The sequence below is a fragment of the Lucilia cuprina genome, chromosome 5 (genome assembly GCF_022045245.1).
Source record: "Lucilia cuprina isolate Lc7/37 chromosome 5, ASM2204524v1, whole genome shotgun sequence".
NCBI lineage: Eukaryota > Metazoa > Arthropoda > Insecta > Diptera > Calliphoridae > Lucilia > Lucilia cuprina.
The window spans coordinates 27,137,553-27,155,523 of NC_060953.1; the positions used below are offsets into that span (position 1 = coordinate 27,137,553).

The following is a 17,971-nucleotide window of genomic DNA, read 5'->3' on the forward strand; positions in this document are numbered from 1 at the left end:
AGCCCTTCCAATCGGCATCTTCCCAATTTTGAGGCGAAGTAAGCTTTTGAGGCGAAGTAAGTCCTACCTTTATTCTTGACAATACTAGCCAAAGACTTCTGGTCGATACCTATTACAAGTAAAGTTCCCTCAGGTTCTTCTTTCCTGTAAAAGACGTTCAATATATACTGCCCCATTATTTTATGTAGACAGTGGACTTTAAAAGCACTGGAAGATCACTCTTCTTTGCCAGTCCGAGGTTAGCGCCGTACCAGGGAGGAGGGATACTTTCCACCAATTTCTTAAGGGTGCTAACACATTGGTGAGATGCCAATCTCATTATCATCACGCCCATGCTGAACTCGCAGCTCACGCACTCTATTGGTTGTTTGCCCTTTGAAGCGAATTGCGTTGTTCACCAGATCTTCTACCTTATTGGAATTTTGCATGTCGGATTACCGTCATCGTAAATGGCTCTACTCCTTTTCCAATGTCTAGCCTCTCTTTTCTCCTTTTCGGGGCTTTTTTTGAGGTACCCGTACCATCGAGGTTGATTTCGACGACGTGGACGTCTTCGGAATATCTTTTTTGGCGTTGTCACCCTTAGTCTCAGGATTCTGACTTGAGGTTCCTTTGAGTGAAGTATGGCTTGGCATCGACTGTGTTTTTTCTTAGGTTAATTTTCAGTTATCAACTCCTCGGGAGACCTCATCGTGTCGTTGGATTTACTAACTATGATTTTGTGAAGCATCTTTTTCAACTTCCACCTCTGTGCCCCAGAAAGTATTTTCTTAGTAATAGGTAGTTTAGCTATGCTATCACTCACCTGTTTTACCATTTGCTCTACTTCATCCTTTTTGGGATTTGCTATAATGGTGTCGGAAGCCTCACCTATATTTTAAGGCCGAAAAACGGGAAAACTCCCCCTTATCTTATATTTTAAGAAATAGAGTTTGTTAGACGATATATGTGTTTCTTATAGAAATGACAATGATTCATTCAATTTAGTCAACAAAACTTTTTCTGATGAAAAACGATCATTTAAATCATTTTCATTGCACTCAGGCTCAACAGTTTCTTCAATATCATGTGCCACATATTTTATATTTTAATGAAATATTCTTATTTACGTCCCTCATCCTTTTCCGAACGTTTCTTAAAGCAGACATTTTAAAATGTTTCTTTTTTGCAATGGGTTGTAGCACGCATATTTTTTATTGAAGACATATTATATGTTGTTGTACTTATTTCCGTAGTCATTTGAGCAAAATTGACAAAAGTAAAGAAAATAAATAAGATAGTCGAAGTCAAAAAGTTTACTTTTATGAACTTGTCTTCAACACTATATTTTAATTGGATCTTACAACATACATCTTCAGAAAGATCGGATAATAATGATTTACATTTATTTACTTGTGTTTTAGAGAAATGCGGTATTTACAATGTACCAAAAAATCAACATATCTATATTTAAATTTATTTACTGAGTTTTGTTGCCAATTCTCTTTAGTTTTTATATTATTTTTTATAAAAATTTTATTTTAAAACTTGATTTATTTATATTATGTTTAGGTTAATAACTTTAATGCTTTTTTACATTAAATTTTACGCTTTGAAATTTGACCTTTAACCTTTTGGAAGTAAAATATTTTATTTACGCGATATTAAAGACAATATGTTTGGCTTTAAAATTAAATCAAAAATTATTCTGTACTTTAAGAAGTTTCAAAGTTATGGGTTATTATGTGTATATACTTTTAGGAAATTTTAACATATTTTGAAATTTTCAAAGCGGATTATTTTTGGACTGGAATGAGATTCCGATCAAGGATTCATGGATTTGAGGAACACCTTCAAACCATAATATGTGCGCGAAATTTCATTAAACCGGAGATGGTAAATCCGAAAATTTGTTTTTTTTGTCCGTTTTAATATGGATTCTTTTATATTGTTAAAACTATTGTAGTTAGAAGTTTTATAATCGCTGAGTGGGTTTTTTATTTATACTAGAGCCTAAAACAAAAAATATTGTATATCCCAAGGCATTAGAATTAAAATTATTTTTTAAGAATAAAATAATATATTAAATTTTAGCAACTAAGAAATAAATAGATCATTAATGAATTTATTTAAAATTTAAATGAAATATATTATCATCGAATAAAATTATAAGAAACCATTAAGAAAAATTGCATAATTTAATAACTAAATTAATTTTTTATTATTATTATTATATATTTAATTTCGATTGGGTAGCGAAGCACACCGGGTATTAGCTAGTTTAATACTTAAAGTTGATTTCTAAAAATCTAAAATAAAAAGAGAATTTCCCATACATAACAACTTTATGTTTTTTTTCTTCTGAAAGGTATCTTTACCTATTTCTTAATCTAACTTTCAACTTTGGGACCTATATGCAGACTATTACAGATCGTACTAATCTTAACAAATGTATGTAAAATATTAATTATAATTTTTATGTGTGTCAAAAATGTAATAAAATATTGATGTATTGGTATAAAAATAATATATAATAGTAAGCCGATTTATACAATTTTTCATCCTTGCACAAAAAAACTATGTTTGTAAAAAATTAAAACAATTGTTCAATTCACAATCAAGTTGTATATAGTATCTACTAAAGTGTAGTGACAGTGATTGTGAATAGATTTTTGTAGCAAGTCATAAGTTTATGTTCAAAATAAAAAAAAAACAATTAAAACAAACAATGTCCAATGTAAAAAAACAAATAATATTAAACTAATAAAACGAGCAAAATAAACCAAAATTATATCTTTTTATTTAAAATTCTATTATTTTCATTATTCCACATTTTAAAATAATAAATAAACAGCTTTTAATAAAATTTTATTTTCGTTTTGGTAAACAGCTGTTCGTTTGTAATTTCTGTGTTACCACTTTATCGTTTTTTATGCCAAAATCGATTGAATTTATTATTTATATGCTGAAATAAGCAATTGACAATACTGAATTTTCTTATGACATTCGAAAAATATATGAAAAATTGTCGTAAGAGTTGCATAGAAAATACCAACAACATTGTTATGACTATTGTAGCAGCTGCTGACATACAACGCTACAACATCGATTGTGAATTGAACAAATGATTTTTTTATGTTGTCAAAACTTTTTACTTTTTGAAGCAAATATAGCTTAATTGACTCAGAATTCCATAAAATACGAGTTTAATAATATTTTTATGGAAAATGTATTGAAAGCATTTTTTAATAAAGATTTATTAAGAATGCCAAAATAAAAAGTTCTACACTTAACATGATTTTTTTTAAGTTTTATTTATATATAAAAAATACAACACTGTCAAGATTTGAGTAGGGGATGAGTTCTGTTTGATAATTCTATATTCCACCGATTAACTGTTGCTGAATAGCTTACAAAATTAAACAGTTACATTTTCTCAATGTGCTAATTTTTTATCGCTAGTTAGTAATTGTTTTTTTTACACAAACAAAATGTATAATTTTTATTGAGGATTATTACTAAACTATGTTAACAGTGTATGGGATGTGAAGTAGAACTAGCTACCGAAAAAATATAGGATCAAATTCTGTTTGTTCTTTGGCATTGTTGTTTTTCTGATTTTCAACACCACAAATTGAGAAGTAGTGGTATAAAAAGTAGAATAGTAAAATATTTTTAATCGCTTTATAATGGCCACATTTAAATATTTACACTAAAAGATTAAATAATTATATTTAAACATATTTAACATGCGTTTTTTCCAGGCTTGATATTATACTTAGTACACCAGTATTAGTTTTACCGCGATCATGTAGAAGTGCAGAGGTGTTGGTTGCTAACTTGGGCAAAATAACTATATGTAACACACAGGAGAATTCAGAGAGTTGTTCTGAAAGTATAAGCAGAGATACATATTTTATAGATATAAGAAATGTGAACCTATGCTCGTTAAACATTAACAAAAGAAGCGACATTAGATCCAAAGTGCCACCCAAAGCTAATGAAATCTATTCTTGCCACAAAGACGCAATGGCAATATTACATGACACAGCTCTTTTATTTCAATGTATATATGAATCTAAAACATCCGAACCAGACAGATCGTGGGATAAACATCAAACGCTTTTAGTAAGTAAAAAGTTATTTAATAAATTTATACATTTTATTTCAGATTGTCATAGAATCCAATAATGGTTTTTCTTTTTCGGCTATTTGCTGGATAATGAATTGTTTTATAGATCGAACACAAAACAAATAATACTAGATTTTAATAAATCTGATTATGTCATTTGCAGCTTTTAAATCCAATTCTGACAATTATTGTTTTTTTTAATAAATTACAGTATTTTTAAAAAATACTAATAGTGTGATAAATCGATTTTGAAAATATTTTTGTCGATTTATTTTTTGTTTGAATATGTATTATGACCGGTGTTGCCGGTTAGATTAAAAAAATTTAAAAAAGTAAGTAGAATCCAAACGGAATAGCTAGAGAGATGAAACATATTTTTAGTTAATGAAGTTTATGTTTCGGTTACAATACATGGTACAGTGAAATACACAAAAATGAATAAAACACAAAGAATTAGTTAAACTATAGTACACAAAAGGGAGCTCCGCTTCCCTAATCGATATAAAGTTAAGATAATAAAAATATGTTGCAAATGTGATATTGGAACAGATAAAAAATTTAATATTTTTTAAGATTATAAAGATATTTAAAAATTATAAAGATACTAGCTTTTTGTACCCGGCGTTGCACGGGATTTTAAATGATTTATAATATCTATAGATCAATTAATATTGTCTTCGATTTTTACCCCTGAAATTAATATGTGGAAATTTAAATATACATTCAAACTATATAATTCAGAATAACTTTCAGCTTGAGTGGTAAAAGATTATTTTTAAATTTAGCAACAAAGCAATAAAAATACTAATACTAAAGATTTCGGATGTTTAATCATTTTCTCCTTTAAAGCATTTGAAAAGGTACATCAATAAAAATTGAGAAAGCAAAATATATTTCCTTAAGGAGCCTTCACACGATCATACTTTACGTACGTTAAGTCTAATGAAAAAGTAAGATGAAATTCCATCCGTATTTCAAAAAACATAATAAAAGTCGTATGATTTATACTTTTTGTGTTTACATAAAAATACATCGTTGATCTAATGCCACAAAGAGAGCCATACGAATGTCAAATTTTCCATCAGTATTTTACTCAATGTAGTAAGGTTTTAGTACATATCGTGTTTAGGCAATCGCATCCGTATCCTTATACATAAAATTTTGACAGATCATATTACTTGTGCGCTCATATGAAGGGGCTTTAGAATAAATAATATTCATTGACGTAGAGAAAAAGTGTGTACAAATGTTTCTCCTTTCTGATTGATGTTTCAAAAAATGCCTATTAATTACTTATATCCAAGATAGTATTAAAGTGTGTGGTTCAAATTACATAAATTTTGGTTCAGTCGTTGTCATTATAAGACTTAATTGCATCACGTAGTGTAGCAAATTACAAATATTTCCTTTGCAGTTTAATTTGTCAAAAATATTGATATTTATAAATTTAAAATTCACACAAATTCAAAAACTTCATATCATTTTAAGATTACAAAACAAAATTCGTTCCTTTTATATGTAAATTTTTAGTTTATTAAATTTTTTAAATTTTAGGTATATAAGTTGCTTCTTCATTAAAAAACATAATAATTTTACCGCGTTCCGTATTTCGTCCCTTTTTGATTTGAAAATACTTCTCAGGTATTTGCATATTTCTGAAAAAGTACCTAAACTACACATAATTACCCGTTTTTACCCGTTTAGTTTGAATGACCCACATGCATATTCCACTCTGGTCTAACTTTCGCAAAGAATCTTTCCCAATACATATTTCTGATACTTAATTGAAAGCTTAATCGAAAGCATTTAGTTTTAGAACAGTCTAAAATCACTTTCTAAGGACAAAATACAGTACTTTTGTCAGTTTTTCATCATTCCCCCTTTTTACCTGTTTTGACCAAACTTTAAAAAACTACTAAAAAAATTGTTATGTTATGTATATACAGTTGTTAGATCTTACAACGTGGGCAGTAAAATGTGCAGAAAATGTCTAATAACACTAACTATAAATGAATTTTGCAATATCGTCAGTCTGACAACGTTGCAATAGAAAAATTATAAGTTCAGACGATTGTTAGATATTTTCTAAACATTTTACTGACAATCGAAAATAATTTCGCGTTAGAAATTATTTTTGCCTAATTCCGTGTAAAATAAGCTGGGGTATACATTAGCTCCTAAAAATATTTCCATAGGTCTGCTTCCAAAAGGATTCGAATCTGCTAAATGAAGATTTGCTAATTTGTCGGCATTGACTGAAACCGAAGTCACATTTCCCGAAATGCTTAGCAAAACAGGAACCGATGTATTTAATAAAAATGATGAATATGAACTAGAACTTATCTCCAAAATTCAAGTCTTTGTCGAAACAGCCGAAAATTCCTCATTCTATCTTTCGCATATCGTTGAAAGCTACATTCTGTACAGTACATTCTGAAGCAGGATCAATAAACGCTCTAACTTGATATCTACAACCATTAACTATCAAATAGTCTATTGCTGTATCGAAAGAACAGAATGATTCCTACAAGTATGGAATATTTGTCATTAAGTTATAATGCCTATGTTTTTCAGCTGTTGCCTCAGTTTCGTTGGTCAATAGGAGTATTATTAGCGGGTTGTAAAACCACACAAGAATTGTCATCTAATAATTGAGTCGCAATACTCAAAGGAATAGAATTGTTTTGTCTCGTGTGAAATACTTGCGTTTAACCATACCCAATAAAAAAACGAAGTACTCAAAAAAAAAAACTTTTATCACCACTTTAAATATAGCACTAAGTGAATTTTTTACTTCTGTGGAAGAGATGTTTACTGATATCCAAAAAAGAAATCATTTTTTTTAAATTGAAGGTATATTGTTTTGCTACAGTTGAAGAGTCTTCTAATGATACAGAAAGTGCATTGCTAGAGTTTTGAAAAACTTAAGAATCACGATGTAGTGAAGTATGGTGCCGCTTATTACAAATAGAACAACGATGTTCGCTAGTACAATTCTGAACATCTCTCGGACATTTTATCAAACTGATGTGATGTAAATGACCCGTTTTTTTACCTAAAACACAACCAATTGTATTCGAAACATGTGCCTTTTTTACGTTCAATGCATTTTTTGTCAGTACCGGAACTCATAAGATCGCGTATGCAATATAATCTTTCCATAAAGAAAAGCCAGTTTTGTCCTTAACACTTTGTTCTCATAGTGTCACAATATGAGAGGGCAGTCTTTGAATACAAATAAAAAACGATAATTAGATCCCAATTTTGAGTGGAAATCTCATATCTCGACATAGCTGATAAAAATCAACTGTTATCTTTCAAGAGGAATTAGTCTCTTCTGTTATTGTCTCTAAACCAAACAAACACTTCAACTGATTATTAACTACCATTCGAGGATTTTTGTATGTATCTTTTAAAATTTTCCAAGCAATATCGAACCCAGCATAAGTCAAGGAACAAAATTGCTCTCGGTTCGTTATCTGTTCTTTTTTCCAAATAACATAACATTTCGATATTACTTTTCATTTAATATTAATTATCAATTAAGGCTGTCCGTACAAAGTAAACAAAACGCAGCCTTGATTATCAATGTACCAATCCCTGTCAAAAGCTACTGCATAAAGTATAATTGCGTTCAAGAATGTATTTAATAAGGATTAATTTAATTCACAATAAATTATTAGCAGTAAAATTGAATTCCCTTTTGTGACAATAGACACTTGTTGTTTTCTTTTGTCTTTAGAGTTTAAAAAAATAAAAAAAAAAAAATTGCTGGCTATTTATGTGACTATTGACTTTTTTATGTGAATACGTTCGCGTTAATCATTTTGATCGACGGGTGCAAAAGGTATAGTGGTTTTTACAATTTAATAAATATTAAAAAAAAAATAAAAATAATAAAAACATAATTTATTTCGCCCACAAAATCTACATTTATATAACTTTTATGTGCGCCCCAGTTTGACATTAAAGTATTAAGAAAACTTGCAAATGGTGATAATTTTGCTTGCTTACAAAGACATTTTAAATACATTTATAATCCCAAACCATTTTTGATATATAAAACCGCAAAATAAACTTCAAAACCCGATTTTAGAAATTTAGAAATGAACACCTAGGGTTTTACAATTTTTATGCTGGAAGTTTAGTGTAAAAAATTATTTGACATTTTATTCTCACCGAAGTTGTTATCAATTTAATTCAATGCCAATGGAATAAAAAAACTTTGATATTTGCATTTTTTTATTTTTGTATTTTATATACTTTTTCCTTTTGACACAATCACTTGTAGAGTACAAAACCGACTTTTGAAGAACCCGGTTTGTCGGTTAACCAAGAATAAAAAAATCTAATATTTATTTGGAAGTGGACATTTTGGGAAAATTATGAATTGCTGGAAAAATATTCGCACTTTTTAGTCTAGATATGTACATTAATATATCATAAGAAAGCAATCTTATACAGATCTAAAGTTGCAATACATATGTGATACTATTAATGTACTAAATATGAGAAAAAATATTTTTTAAAAGTGTTCCCTACCAGCGATTGATAATCAGTACAATTTGTAAAAAACATTGTCTGCAATCTTTTTGAAATGGAAAAATAATTGAACATTTTTGTTAGAGTATTTGTGGTCCGCAAAAAGACTTTTAAGGGCATATTTAGGGGAATTGTGTTATAAAGGGAATATAAACTCCAAAATAATCTAAATGTTTCTAAAATGTGGGGCATATTTAGGGGAATTGTGTTATAAAGGGAATATAAACTCCAAAATAATCTAAATGTTTCTAAAATGTTTTATTATTTAAAATAATATACATTTTTCACAGATGTCCAAAAATATGTATAAAATTATATGGAATTAAAATAAAATCTGGTGCTTCAAACAGAAGTGATATTGTTTAGCATTTTAAATATTATTGGTAAAAAATTTGTTATTTAAATGTAAAAATATGAATTTTTACAAAAAAAACTTTTAACACCTAGTTAGTGCCAAAGGATATTTTAATGACAATACAGTAGTTTTCGCAAATTTTGTACTGTATTACTAAAGTAACTACAAGCATGATTTTCGTATTTTGCTTATAAAACAATTTTCTTATATATAATTATTGTGAATATAAAAATGTAACTTAAAATTAATGTTTATTAAACAAATAAACATTAATAAACAAATATTTTAAAAATTGAGATATCAACTTTAGTCAAAAATTATATTCTTTAAAAAAAACTATTTCATTTCAATAATTCTCCATTATTTTCGGAGTTCCTTCATTTTTTTCATCCATGTTGAAAGTCATATTTTTTTGAAATAAGTCCAACTCTATAAATTTACAAAAATAGTTGTTACATCGTTTTGGTCAAATATCTGATAGATCTTACTTTTTTCACAGATGTCCAAAAATATGTATAAAATTATATGGAATTAAAATAAAAGCTGGTGCTTCAAACAGAAGTGATATTGTTTAGCATTTTAAATATTATTGGTAAAAAATTTGTTATTTAAATGTAAAAATATGAATTTTTACAAAAAAAAAATTTTGAAACCTAGTTAGTGACAAAAGATATTTTCGCAAATTTTGTACTGTATTACTAAAGTAACTACAAGCATGATTTTCGTATTTTGCTTATAAAACAATTTTCTTATATATAATTATTGTGAATATAAAAATGTAACTAAAAATTAATGTTTATTAAACAAATAAACATTAATAAACAAATATTTTAAAAATTGAGATATTAACTTTAGTCAAAAATTATATTCTTAAAAAAAACTATTTCATTTCAATAATTCTCCATTATTTTCGGAGTTTACTAAACCATGTTGAAAAGACTTATTTTTTTGAAGTCCAACTCTATAAATTTACAAAAATAGTTGTTACATCTTTTTGGTCAAATATCTAATAGATCTTAACCGTTATGTCAATATGATATGAGGTGATATATCTAGAGATCTATATTTCGTATCGGCTTGAAATTTGAACTATGCTTTCAGAGTACTGTTTTCTTTACATTAGTTAGATATATATTAGAAACCGATTTATGACCGATTTTCTATTTTTACCTCGTGTATCAATATCCAACATACCCCGGTATGTATAAAAATTATATGTCAGTTATCGGACAAAAATTAAGATTCATTATAAATTTTGTGTTTTATTATTAGAATTATATACATTCTTGTATTTAATGAAAACAAATTAACTAAAGAACAAATTTAGTTTCAAAATAGTTTATTCATAAATTTGTGGACCCTGTAAAATTAACAAATATGGGCTGATTTTGAATAAATAATTTGTTTATATGACTTAGTAAAATAAAATTATGCTGATTATAATAATTTTATTCTCAAATAAACAAAAATATTTAAGTTTAAATTTTAAAATTTTAATTTTTGACCATTACTTATGAAACTTTTTTTGCGAAAGCAAAAATAATTTGTTTAATGCTAATCGATTTTATAGGCCTTAGTAAATAATATATAAAATGTTTTCAATTATCTTTCCCGGTCACTGAGTTATATCTTCTTGAAGTCAAAATTTTACAACGTAAAATTCTTCATAATGTACAGTATATGTTATGAAGTCATTTTTCTTTAGGTTTTTTTCAGATTATATTTTTGTTTATAGGAAAACAATGAAAAAACTTAAAAAAATTGCTAAAATTTAATGGTTTATGAACAAAAACTATGTAATTTAATGTACAGTATACGTTATGAAGTCGTTTTCTTTAGGTTTTTTTTCAGATTATATTTTTGTTTATAGGAAAGCAATGAAAAAACTTAAAAAAATTGGTAAAATTTAATGGTTTATGAACAAAAACTATGTAATTTATATATACAGACGTTTTATTAAATTAGTTTTAATAATTATCTGAATAATACACTAGAAATATATAAAAAGATGAAATAGTATGACATACTCGGATATGTTGGGTATTGTTGTACGTAATTTTGCTCGGGTATAGACAAGACGGTTAACTCAAAATATTTTGAAAATCATCAGAAAACAAATTCAAGATATATTTTAAAATTAGGATTATGCAATTGTCTTTTCAATTTATTGGAAAGTTATTACAAATTATATTTGAAAAGGGCAAAAGTTCAAAAATTTAACATCCGAATTAATATCCGAATGACATTTTTCTTGTTTAATAAAATTAAATATTGTGAACACATGTAATTTTATCTATTAATTCTATGTTAACATTTCCAGCAATGTATAAATTTATTTAGTTTTTATCAAATTGCATTTAATGTCTTTTAAAGCATACGTTCGCTATTGTTATTTCATTAAACTTCATTGACTTAACTTTTTATTTATTATATTTTTGTGATTTCCAAAACGAATGTTTTTGAAAAATTTTTAAGTTGGAAATATGTTTTTAGAATATTTGTTCGATTGTGACTATATCCTAAATTATTTTAAAATTATTTGTTTACATTTTGCACTTGTATAATTGAAAGAGCGAAAAAACGTTCTTGTCTAGAGTGTGTATTAGAGTATTCAAACGATTAATCGTCGTTCGGTTAATCGATTAATTTTTGACGATTAATCATTCGAATAAATGAAAATTGTCAAATTTCAAATAACGAATAATCCTAATAATTTCTATCTATTAACCGATTAAGAAAAACTTACTATTTAGCAGTAAAATTACTATGTATTTTCTACAAATTTAAAATTTTTATAATAAATTTTCTTCTTTTCTTAATTTCTTAATCAAATTTCTATAATAAAGAAAATATATTTGATGTTTTTTGAAAAGAAATAAGGAAATAATTATATCGCTTTTATTTTTACAACCAATTTTTTTGGGAACATTGTTGTGTTCTTAAGGATTTCTACCAAGTTTTCAGCAACAGTTATAGTTGAACTAGTATTCAATGGAACGTATGAATTCTAGAACTCGTTGAAAATCTTAAAAACAGTAATGTCTTTATATAAAAAACATTTCACATAAACAAGAATTTCTAGTATTTGATAAAAAACTAAACAAAGAATTGAAGTGAAAATAATATTTTTGTTTATAAACCGTGCGTACAGGAAACTGTGGACCATTAGTATTAGCTCTGTGTACTCAGTTTTTCATAATCAGCTCTTATGCTCCTGTAAAAGGACTTTAAAGTTTAAAAGACATCCAATTTCAAAAGATGGAATTCCAAATTTATATTAAAAAGTTGGTAATAATATTAATTTCAAATGAAGCTGAGTTCCTCTGCTTCGAAATAATATAATTTATTTCAAATCATCAAGATCATCAAGAAAGAATTGGAAATCTTAAAGAAAATTTTGTCCACAAAAAAGTAGTTAAAAAGTTTTTGAGTCGAAAATGAAAATATTTTTATATGTAATTTCTTTTTCCTTTTTCTCTCAAAGTGATACCAATATTAGCATTATAAAATACATATAAATATTTTAAATATTCGTTTGTAGTCCTTTAAACTTTGAAATCCTTTTACAAGGTCATAAAAATCGGAGTGCACAATTTCGTAAGTGGAATTTATTTTCACATGCTTATCAACTTTTCCATGTGTGAATGCTTTTTTCAAAATTGTTACAGGGTGTATATGGAGAAAATTATTGTTAAAAGCAATAATAACATCTAGTTTCCTTTTATTCGAATAACCGAATAATTTTTAATTATCCGATTATTAACCGGCTAACGTAAAACCTCAAATAATTATTTGTCGAATAAACCGAATAAGACAAAAACCCGAATAATTGAATACTCTAGTGTGTATCTTAAAATGTTAAAGGTATTTAGCAAGTGTTATTTATATTTTATTAAATAATACGAGAAAAAGAAAAAGATCGATAACGTCGCAAATTGCTAACGGATTTTTAAAAACAATTTACTAATTGTACGGTTCCTATATAATTGATATTAAACTTTAATTTGTAAAATTTTGCGAAGATATCGGCTTTCTAACGAAAGTTATTTACAATAAACACATTTTCCGGAAATATGTACCTTTGTGTGGGAGGTATATGAAGCTGTGAACCGATTCCGTCAATTTTTAACCGGTGTCAAGTTTCATGGTGAAACAAAAGTGTGGTGATTTTCATGGATTTATTGCGCAGTTTTTTTCGAAAACTACATTAGATGGATTTTGATTCATAACTTCCCCCGACGTGAACCGATCTTGCTCATTTTCAATACCTACTGCCTAGGAAAATAGTGAATCTTTTGGCCAATTTTTATTAATATACTTAGCTTAGTTTTTATGTGAGCGTGTTTTATAGAAACAGATAGACTGTCAGACGGACATAGCTAAATCCACTCAGAATTTGATAAAATCCCATATTATTATACTTTGTTGGGTCTCAGATGAATATTTCATGGTTTTACACACAGAATAATAGACTTATATATCCTCTATCACCACTAATGGAGGAGTGTATAAAAAATTATGACAAAATATAGGAGAACAACTTTAAAGATACCATTTTTATTGTGTTAAAAATATTTTTATAAAACACTATGCTTTTAAAATTGTTGATTTTTATTTTTTGGCATAAAATCCTTGTATATAATATAAATCTCTTTGTAAGTCTGTTTGTTTATTTGTTCGTCAATCACGCCTAAAAGACTTTCTTGAATTTTCTTGAAATTTGGAACATTCTTGGAGGGTGTTACAGGGTATATTTTTTCAAAACCTGGACTAGGAGGACGCAAAATGGGGGTAAAATAGGTGAAAAGCGGTCAAATTTGAGCATAAATACCAATTATTGTCTTTACGAAAGCCAAAATATATTCCATTAAGCTTTTTAAAGTTTCAGAAATAGGATGGTACTGTGAAAGTTGGACAAAAGGGAGGAAAACTACTTTTGTGCTTTAAGACCAAATTTTCTGTTCTAAACCAATTTAATAGTATTGGAAATATGCATATTTTAGAAACCCACCCAAAAGTGGCAAAAACGAGTAAAAAGGGAATTCTGTATTTGCTGTATAAAATATCCTAAAGACACCAAATTTAAAATATGATTGTTTTAATGGAACAAAGGACTAACAAAAATCATATTTTTGGGTGTTTTAAATTTAAGGAATAAAAAAGTGTAATTACTTGTTACTAGGAGGGCGCAAAAAGGGGGGTAAAATGGGTGAAAAGCGGGTAAAATTAGTACTTATAAACATAAATACCAATTATTTTCTTTACTTAAATATAACTAAAATATATTCTATTATTTATTGTTCACAAAAAAAATAATATAAGGAATTTCTTCATAAGGAGACCTTAAGAATTTTGAATGAATGAATATTTAAGTATAATGTTATGAAACCATTTAAAACCCCGGACAACGCCGGGTACAAAAATCTAGTAATAATTATTTTCTGATTTTTATTTATTTGTTCAGAAATAAAATTCTAAAAATAATTTTTGAACATTGAATAATTCCTAATATATAGGAAATTGAATTACATGTTATGTTTTTATATTAATATTCACGAAATATATATATTTCATAGTATATTTCATTTTTTTTCTAATATTTCTCGAAAAAGTGTGTGATATAAAAAACTAGAAGGAAAATGGTATATATATTAAAATTTTATTTGTAATAAAAATAGATATTAAAATATAATATTACCTTTTATTCCAGATTAAGTATTCATTCATTTTTTTTTTCAATTTATAAAAATTTTGTCGACATTTAAATTTTTTGTTTGTTTTCATTTTCTCATTTTTCTTTATTTAGGGAAAAACAGAGCTGCATCGCTTAAAACTATTAGAGTTTTAATAAAATCTAGATATGAAGTAGATTTCGTTTTGTATGGAGAATCTGGTTAATGTAATCTAGATTTGGCTCGAAATCTCATCTCGATCTTTGGATCTGTGAAACTCATGCGTAATTTTAATCTCAAACATTGCACATTGAGAATAACAACACATTACTTCTTTCAATAGTATTACTGAATCACAGTAGTTTAGTCCTTCCATATCTATTTGTAACCTTTCGTTGACCTTTACAAATATATCTTCATATGAAAGAGATGCATATTTTTTGCATTTTTCTAGCTCATGTCCATTTTTATAACAACATAGACATATAAGAAAACATATTTTCTTTTCATCTTGTTGCTCTATGGAAGCAGTTTTTAACTCTGGTAGAATTTTCATTTGTTCTTGTAAAACTTGTTTCGACCTTTTTGCAGTCATCTCTTTTTAGATTGATTTTCTTTCTTAGAGCTGTTTGAAGCTTTATTAGAGCTTCTTTTTTAACTCATCGGTCAGTAACTCACCACAGATTACTGATCTGGTTCGAAAGACCATATACAAAATAACTTTTCGCTTTCAATGCTTGTAAGACATTCGTTGAATGTTTGTAAGACGCTCAATTTATTTATAAAACTAAAAACTAAAGAAATAATAACAAAAATCCTAACACTAAACTAGAATGCATGTTTTTAACACATGTGCGAGAATTAAGGTTTGTTTTACGCATGTGTAAAACACTACATACATTTTTAAACTGTAATCTGAACCTAAATACTTAGGAAAAGGGCAAATACAAACATCATTAATACAGATGGTGGTATTTTTGTTTTCATTACAAACATATTTTCCTAATAAAACAACTAAACATATTTTCCTAATAAAACAACTAATCGAATAATTTTTTATGACTTAACCTGCGTATTAAGATAAGAATTTAAATCATGTTCAAATAGGTTTGAACAATAGACTTAATTAATTAAAAGCTTTTTTATTTTCGCTCACAACAGTCTTAAAAAAATTCAATATTTCCAATAATGGAATTTTTATATCAATCGAGATGCGACTGGGAAAACTAGGGCAAATTTGCTAAACTTGTTGCGCCCTGTTGTTTTCACTTAACACAATTTCAAACTGATCATCAGGGTTTTGAATATCTATCACCATATTTTTTGCTAATGGCAAATCTTACAGACGGAAAATTTTTATAAGTTCATTGTGAATTTACCCAAACGTGTGACGATCACAATATATGCAATTCACAACATTTAAATTCACAGCATCCTTTACGAACGGTTTCTGAAGTCAGAGCTGAATTTGGTGCCTTAATTAAAACAATTTGGTTTTTAAAGCAATTAATTCGGTTTACAGCTGACTTGATCACTTCTATAGAAGATTCTTCACTATGTATTATTGCAATTGTAGATGTTTCTGAATCCGTTAAAGTATTTGAACCTATATCGCCTTTGGTTGCAGATATAGTCCCAGAACCATTTGTTGCACCCGTGCTCATTGAGCCAATTTTTGACGATTAATCGCTCGAATAAATGAAAATTGCCAAATTTCAAATAACGAATAAACCGAATAATTTATATCAATTAACCGATTAAGAAAAACCTATTATTAAACAATAAAATTACTGTATATCTTATACAAAATTCGATATGTTTATAATAAATTTAATTCCTGTATTAATTTCGTAATTACTTTTTTATAACGAAAAATATTTATTGTATGATTTTTATAACAATACTTCAGAAACATTATAATCAAAGTTGCCAGATAATTTGGGTGCAAAATCGTAAAATTTCGAGAAAAAAATTGTCAAAATCGAAAGTTTTTGGAAAGTGTCATTAAATCAGACGTCGGCGCTAGTATTGTTCTGAATACGATGATTTTCGGCAGTTTACATGTATACAGCACGATCGCATAGGAACTTCTCAAGAGCGTCAAAAATACAAATATTTCATTTACAAATATTTCATTTATTGTACATTTTAATTTGAAATGTTCTTTCTATGTGAATAAAGGTTCATTGTTATGTCCATTGATTATATTTGGTTTATAAATATTCTCAAGCGCAATTTAATTTTCAAAATTAATAATAGCCAAATATTTTTTCAGTACAATTTCATTGAAAAATACAAAAAGTGTGTGTGTAGTGGTGTTTTTTTTATCTGCCACTCTTTACGCCGGTGTATGCATTAAATCGTCAAAACTATTTGTTGTAGATAGTAAACATATTTGATTATATTTCTACTAACAGTTTTTAATTTCGATTAATTTTAGTTGTTATTATCTACATAATTTGTCAAATATCCTTCAAAATTCCTCATATTGAGTTGTTGTAAACTTTGTGATACGATATTCAGTAAATAGGTATATATGAGATTTTTTTATTAAAAAAATTTACTGAATTTTTTTTTTTTTTTTTTGTTTTTATTAAATTTTTTATTTTTATATTCTATTTCTAATTTTTAGAAGAAATGAAATTTTAGAAGAAATTAAAAGAAACCCCAATTTGTGTATTTTACTTAGGGAAACTTTTTTCTTTTAAAAATTTAATAAAAAACAAAAAGTTTTTGAAAATTAAAAATTTTGCCAAAAAACTAATTAAAAATTTTAAATGGAATTTCATTTACATATGTATATGGAGTAATATTTTATTACGAAAAACTGCCCTGAAATTGAAGTCACTTTTCATTTTATTTGTGAGGCAGTATTTTACTTATTTTGGAGTAAATTTTTATTAAAAAAATCTGCCTTTATTTCATATTGCCCTAAAATATGTTTTTCATGCTATTAAATCGAATCATGCTCTTATGATTAATATAATCAATGCCAAAGATCTATAACTGTTGAAACGTATAAATAATTTGTCCTTGAGATTACGACGCACCAAAAAAACACGCATTTGCATAATTCGGTTTCCCCGATATTATTGACACTGAAAGTCGTCAAACTGGCGATAAATCGTCAAATCTGGCAACAGTGATTGTTCATGCAGAAAAATTTTAAATTTCTGAAAAGAAATCTTGAAATTAATGATATCGCCTTTACTTCTACATCCAGTTTTGGACAGTGTTGTGTTTCTAAAGTATTTCTAATAAGTTCTTCTGCAATACATAGTTATACACTAA

At 27.0% G+C, this 17,971-nt stretch overlaps 1 protein-coding gene across 1 annotated transcript in view; it reads left to right on the plus strand.

Moving 5' to 3' along the window:
* The window catches only part of LOC111679326 (vacuolar protein sorting-associated protein 13D), a 476,071-nt gene that overhangs the window by 193,874 nt on the left and 264,226 nt on the right, over nt 1-17,971 (plus strand). Inside the window, exon 5 of the mRNA XM_046952421.1 lies at nt 3,744-4,107. Coding sequence (XP_046808377.1) covers nt 3,744-4,107 — 364 coding nt within the window. The remainder of the gene's footprint in view (nt 1-3,743; nt 4,108-17,971) is intronic.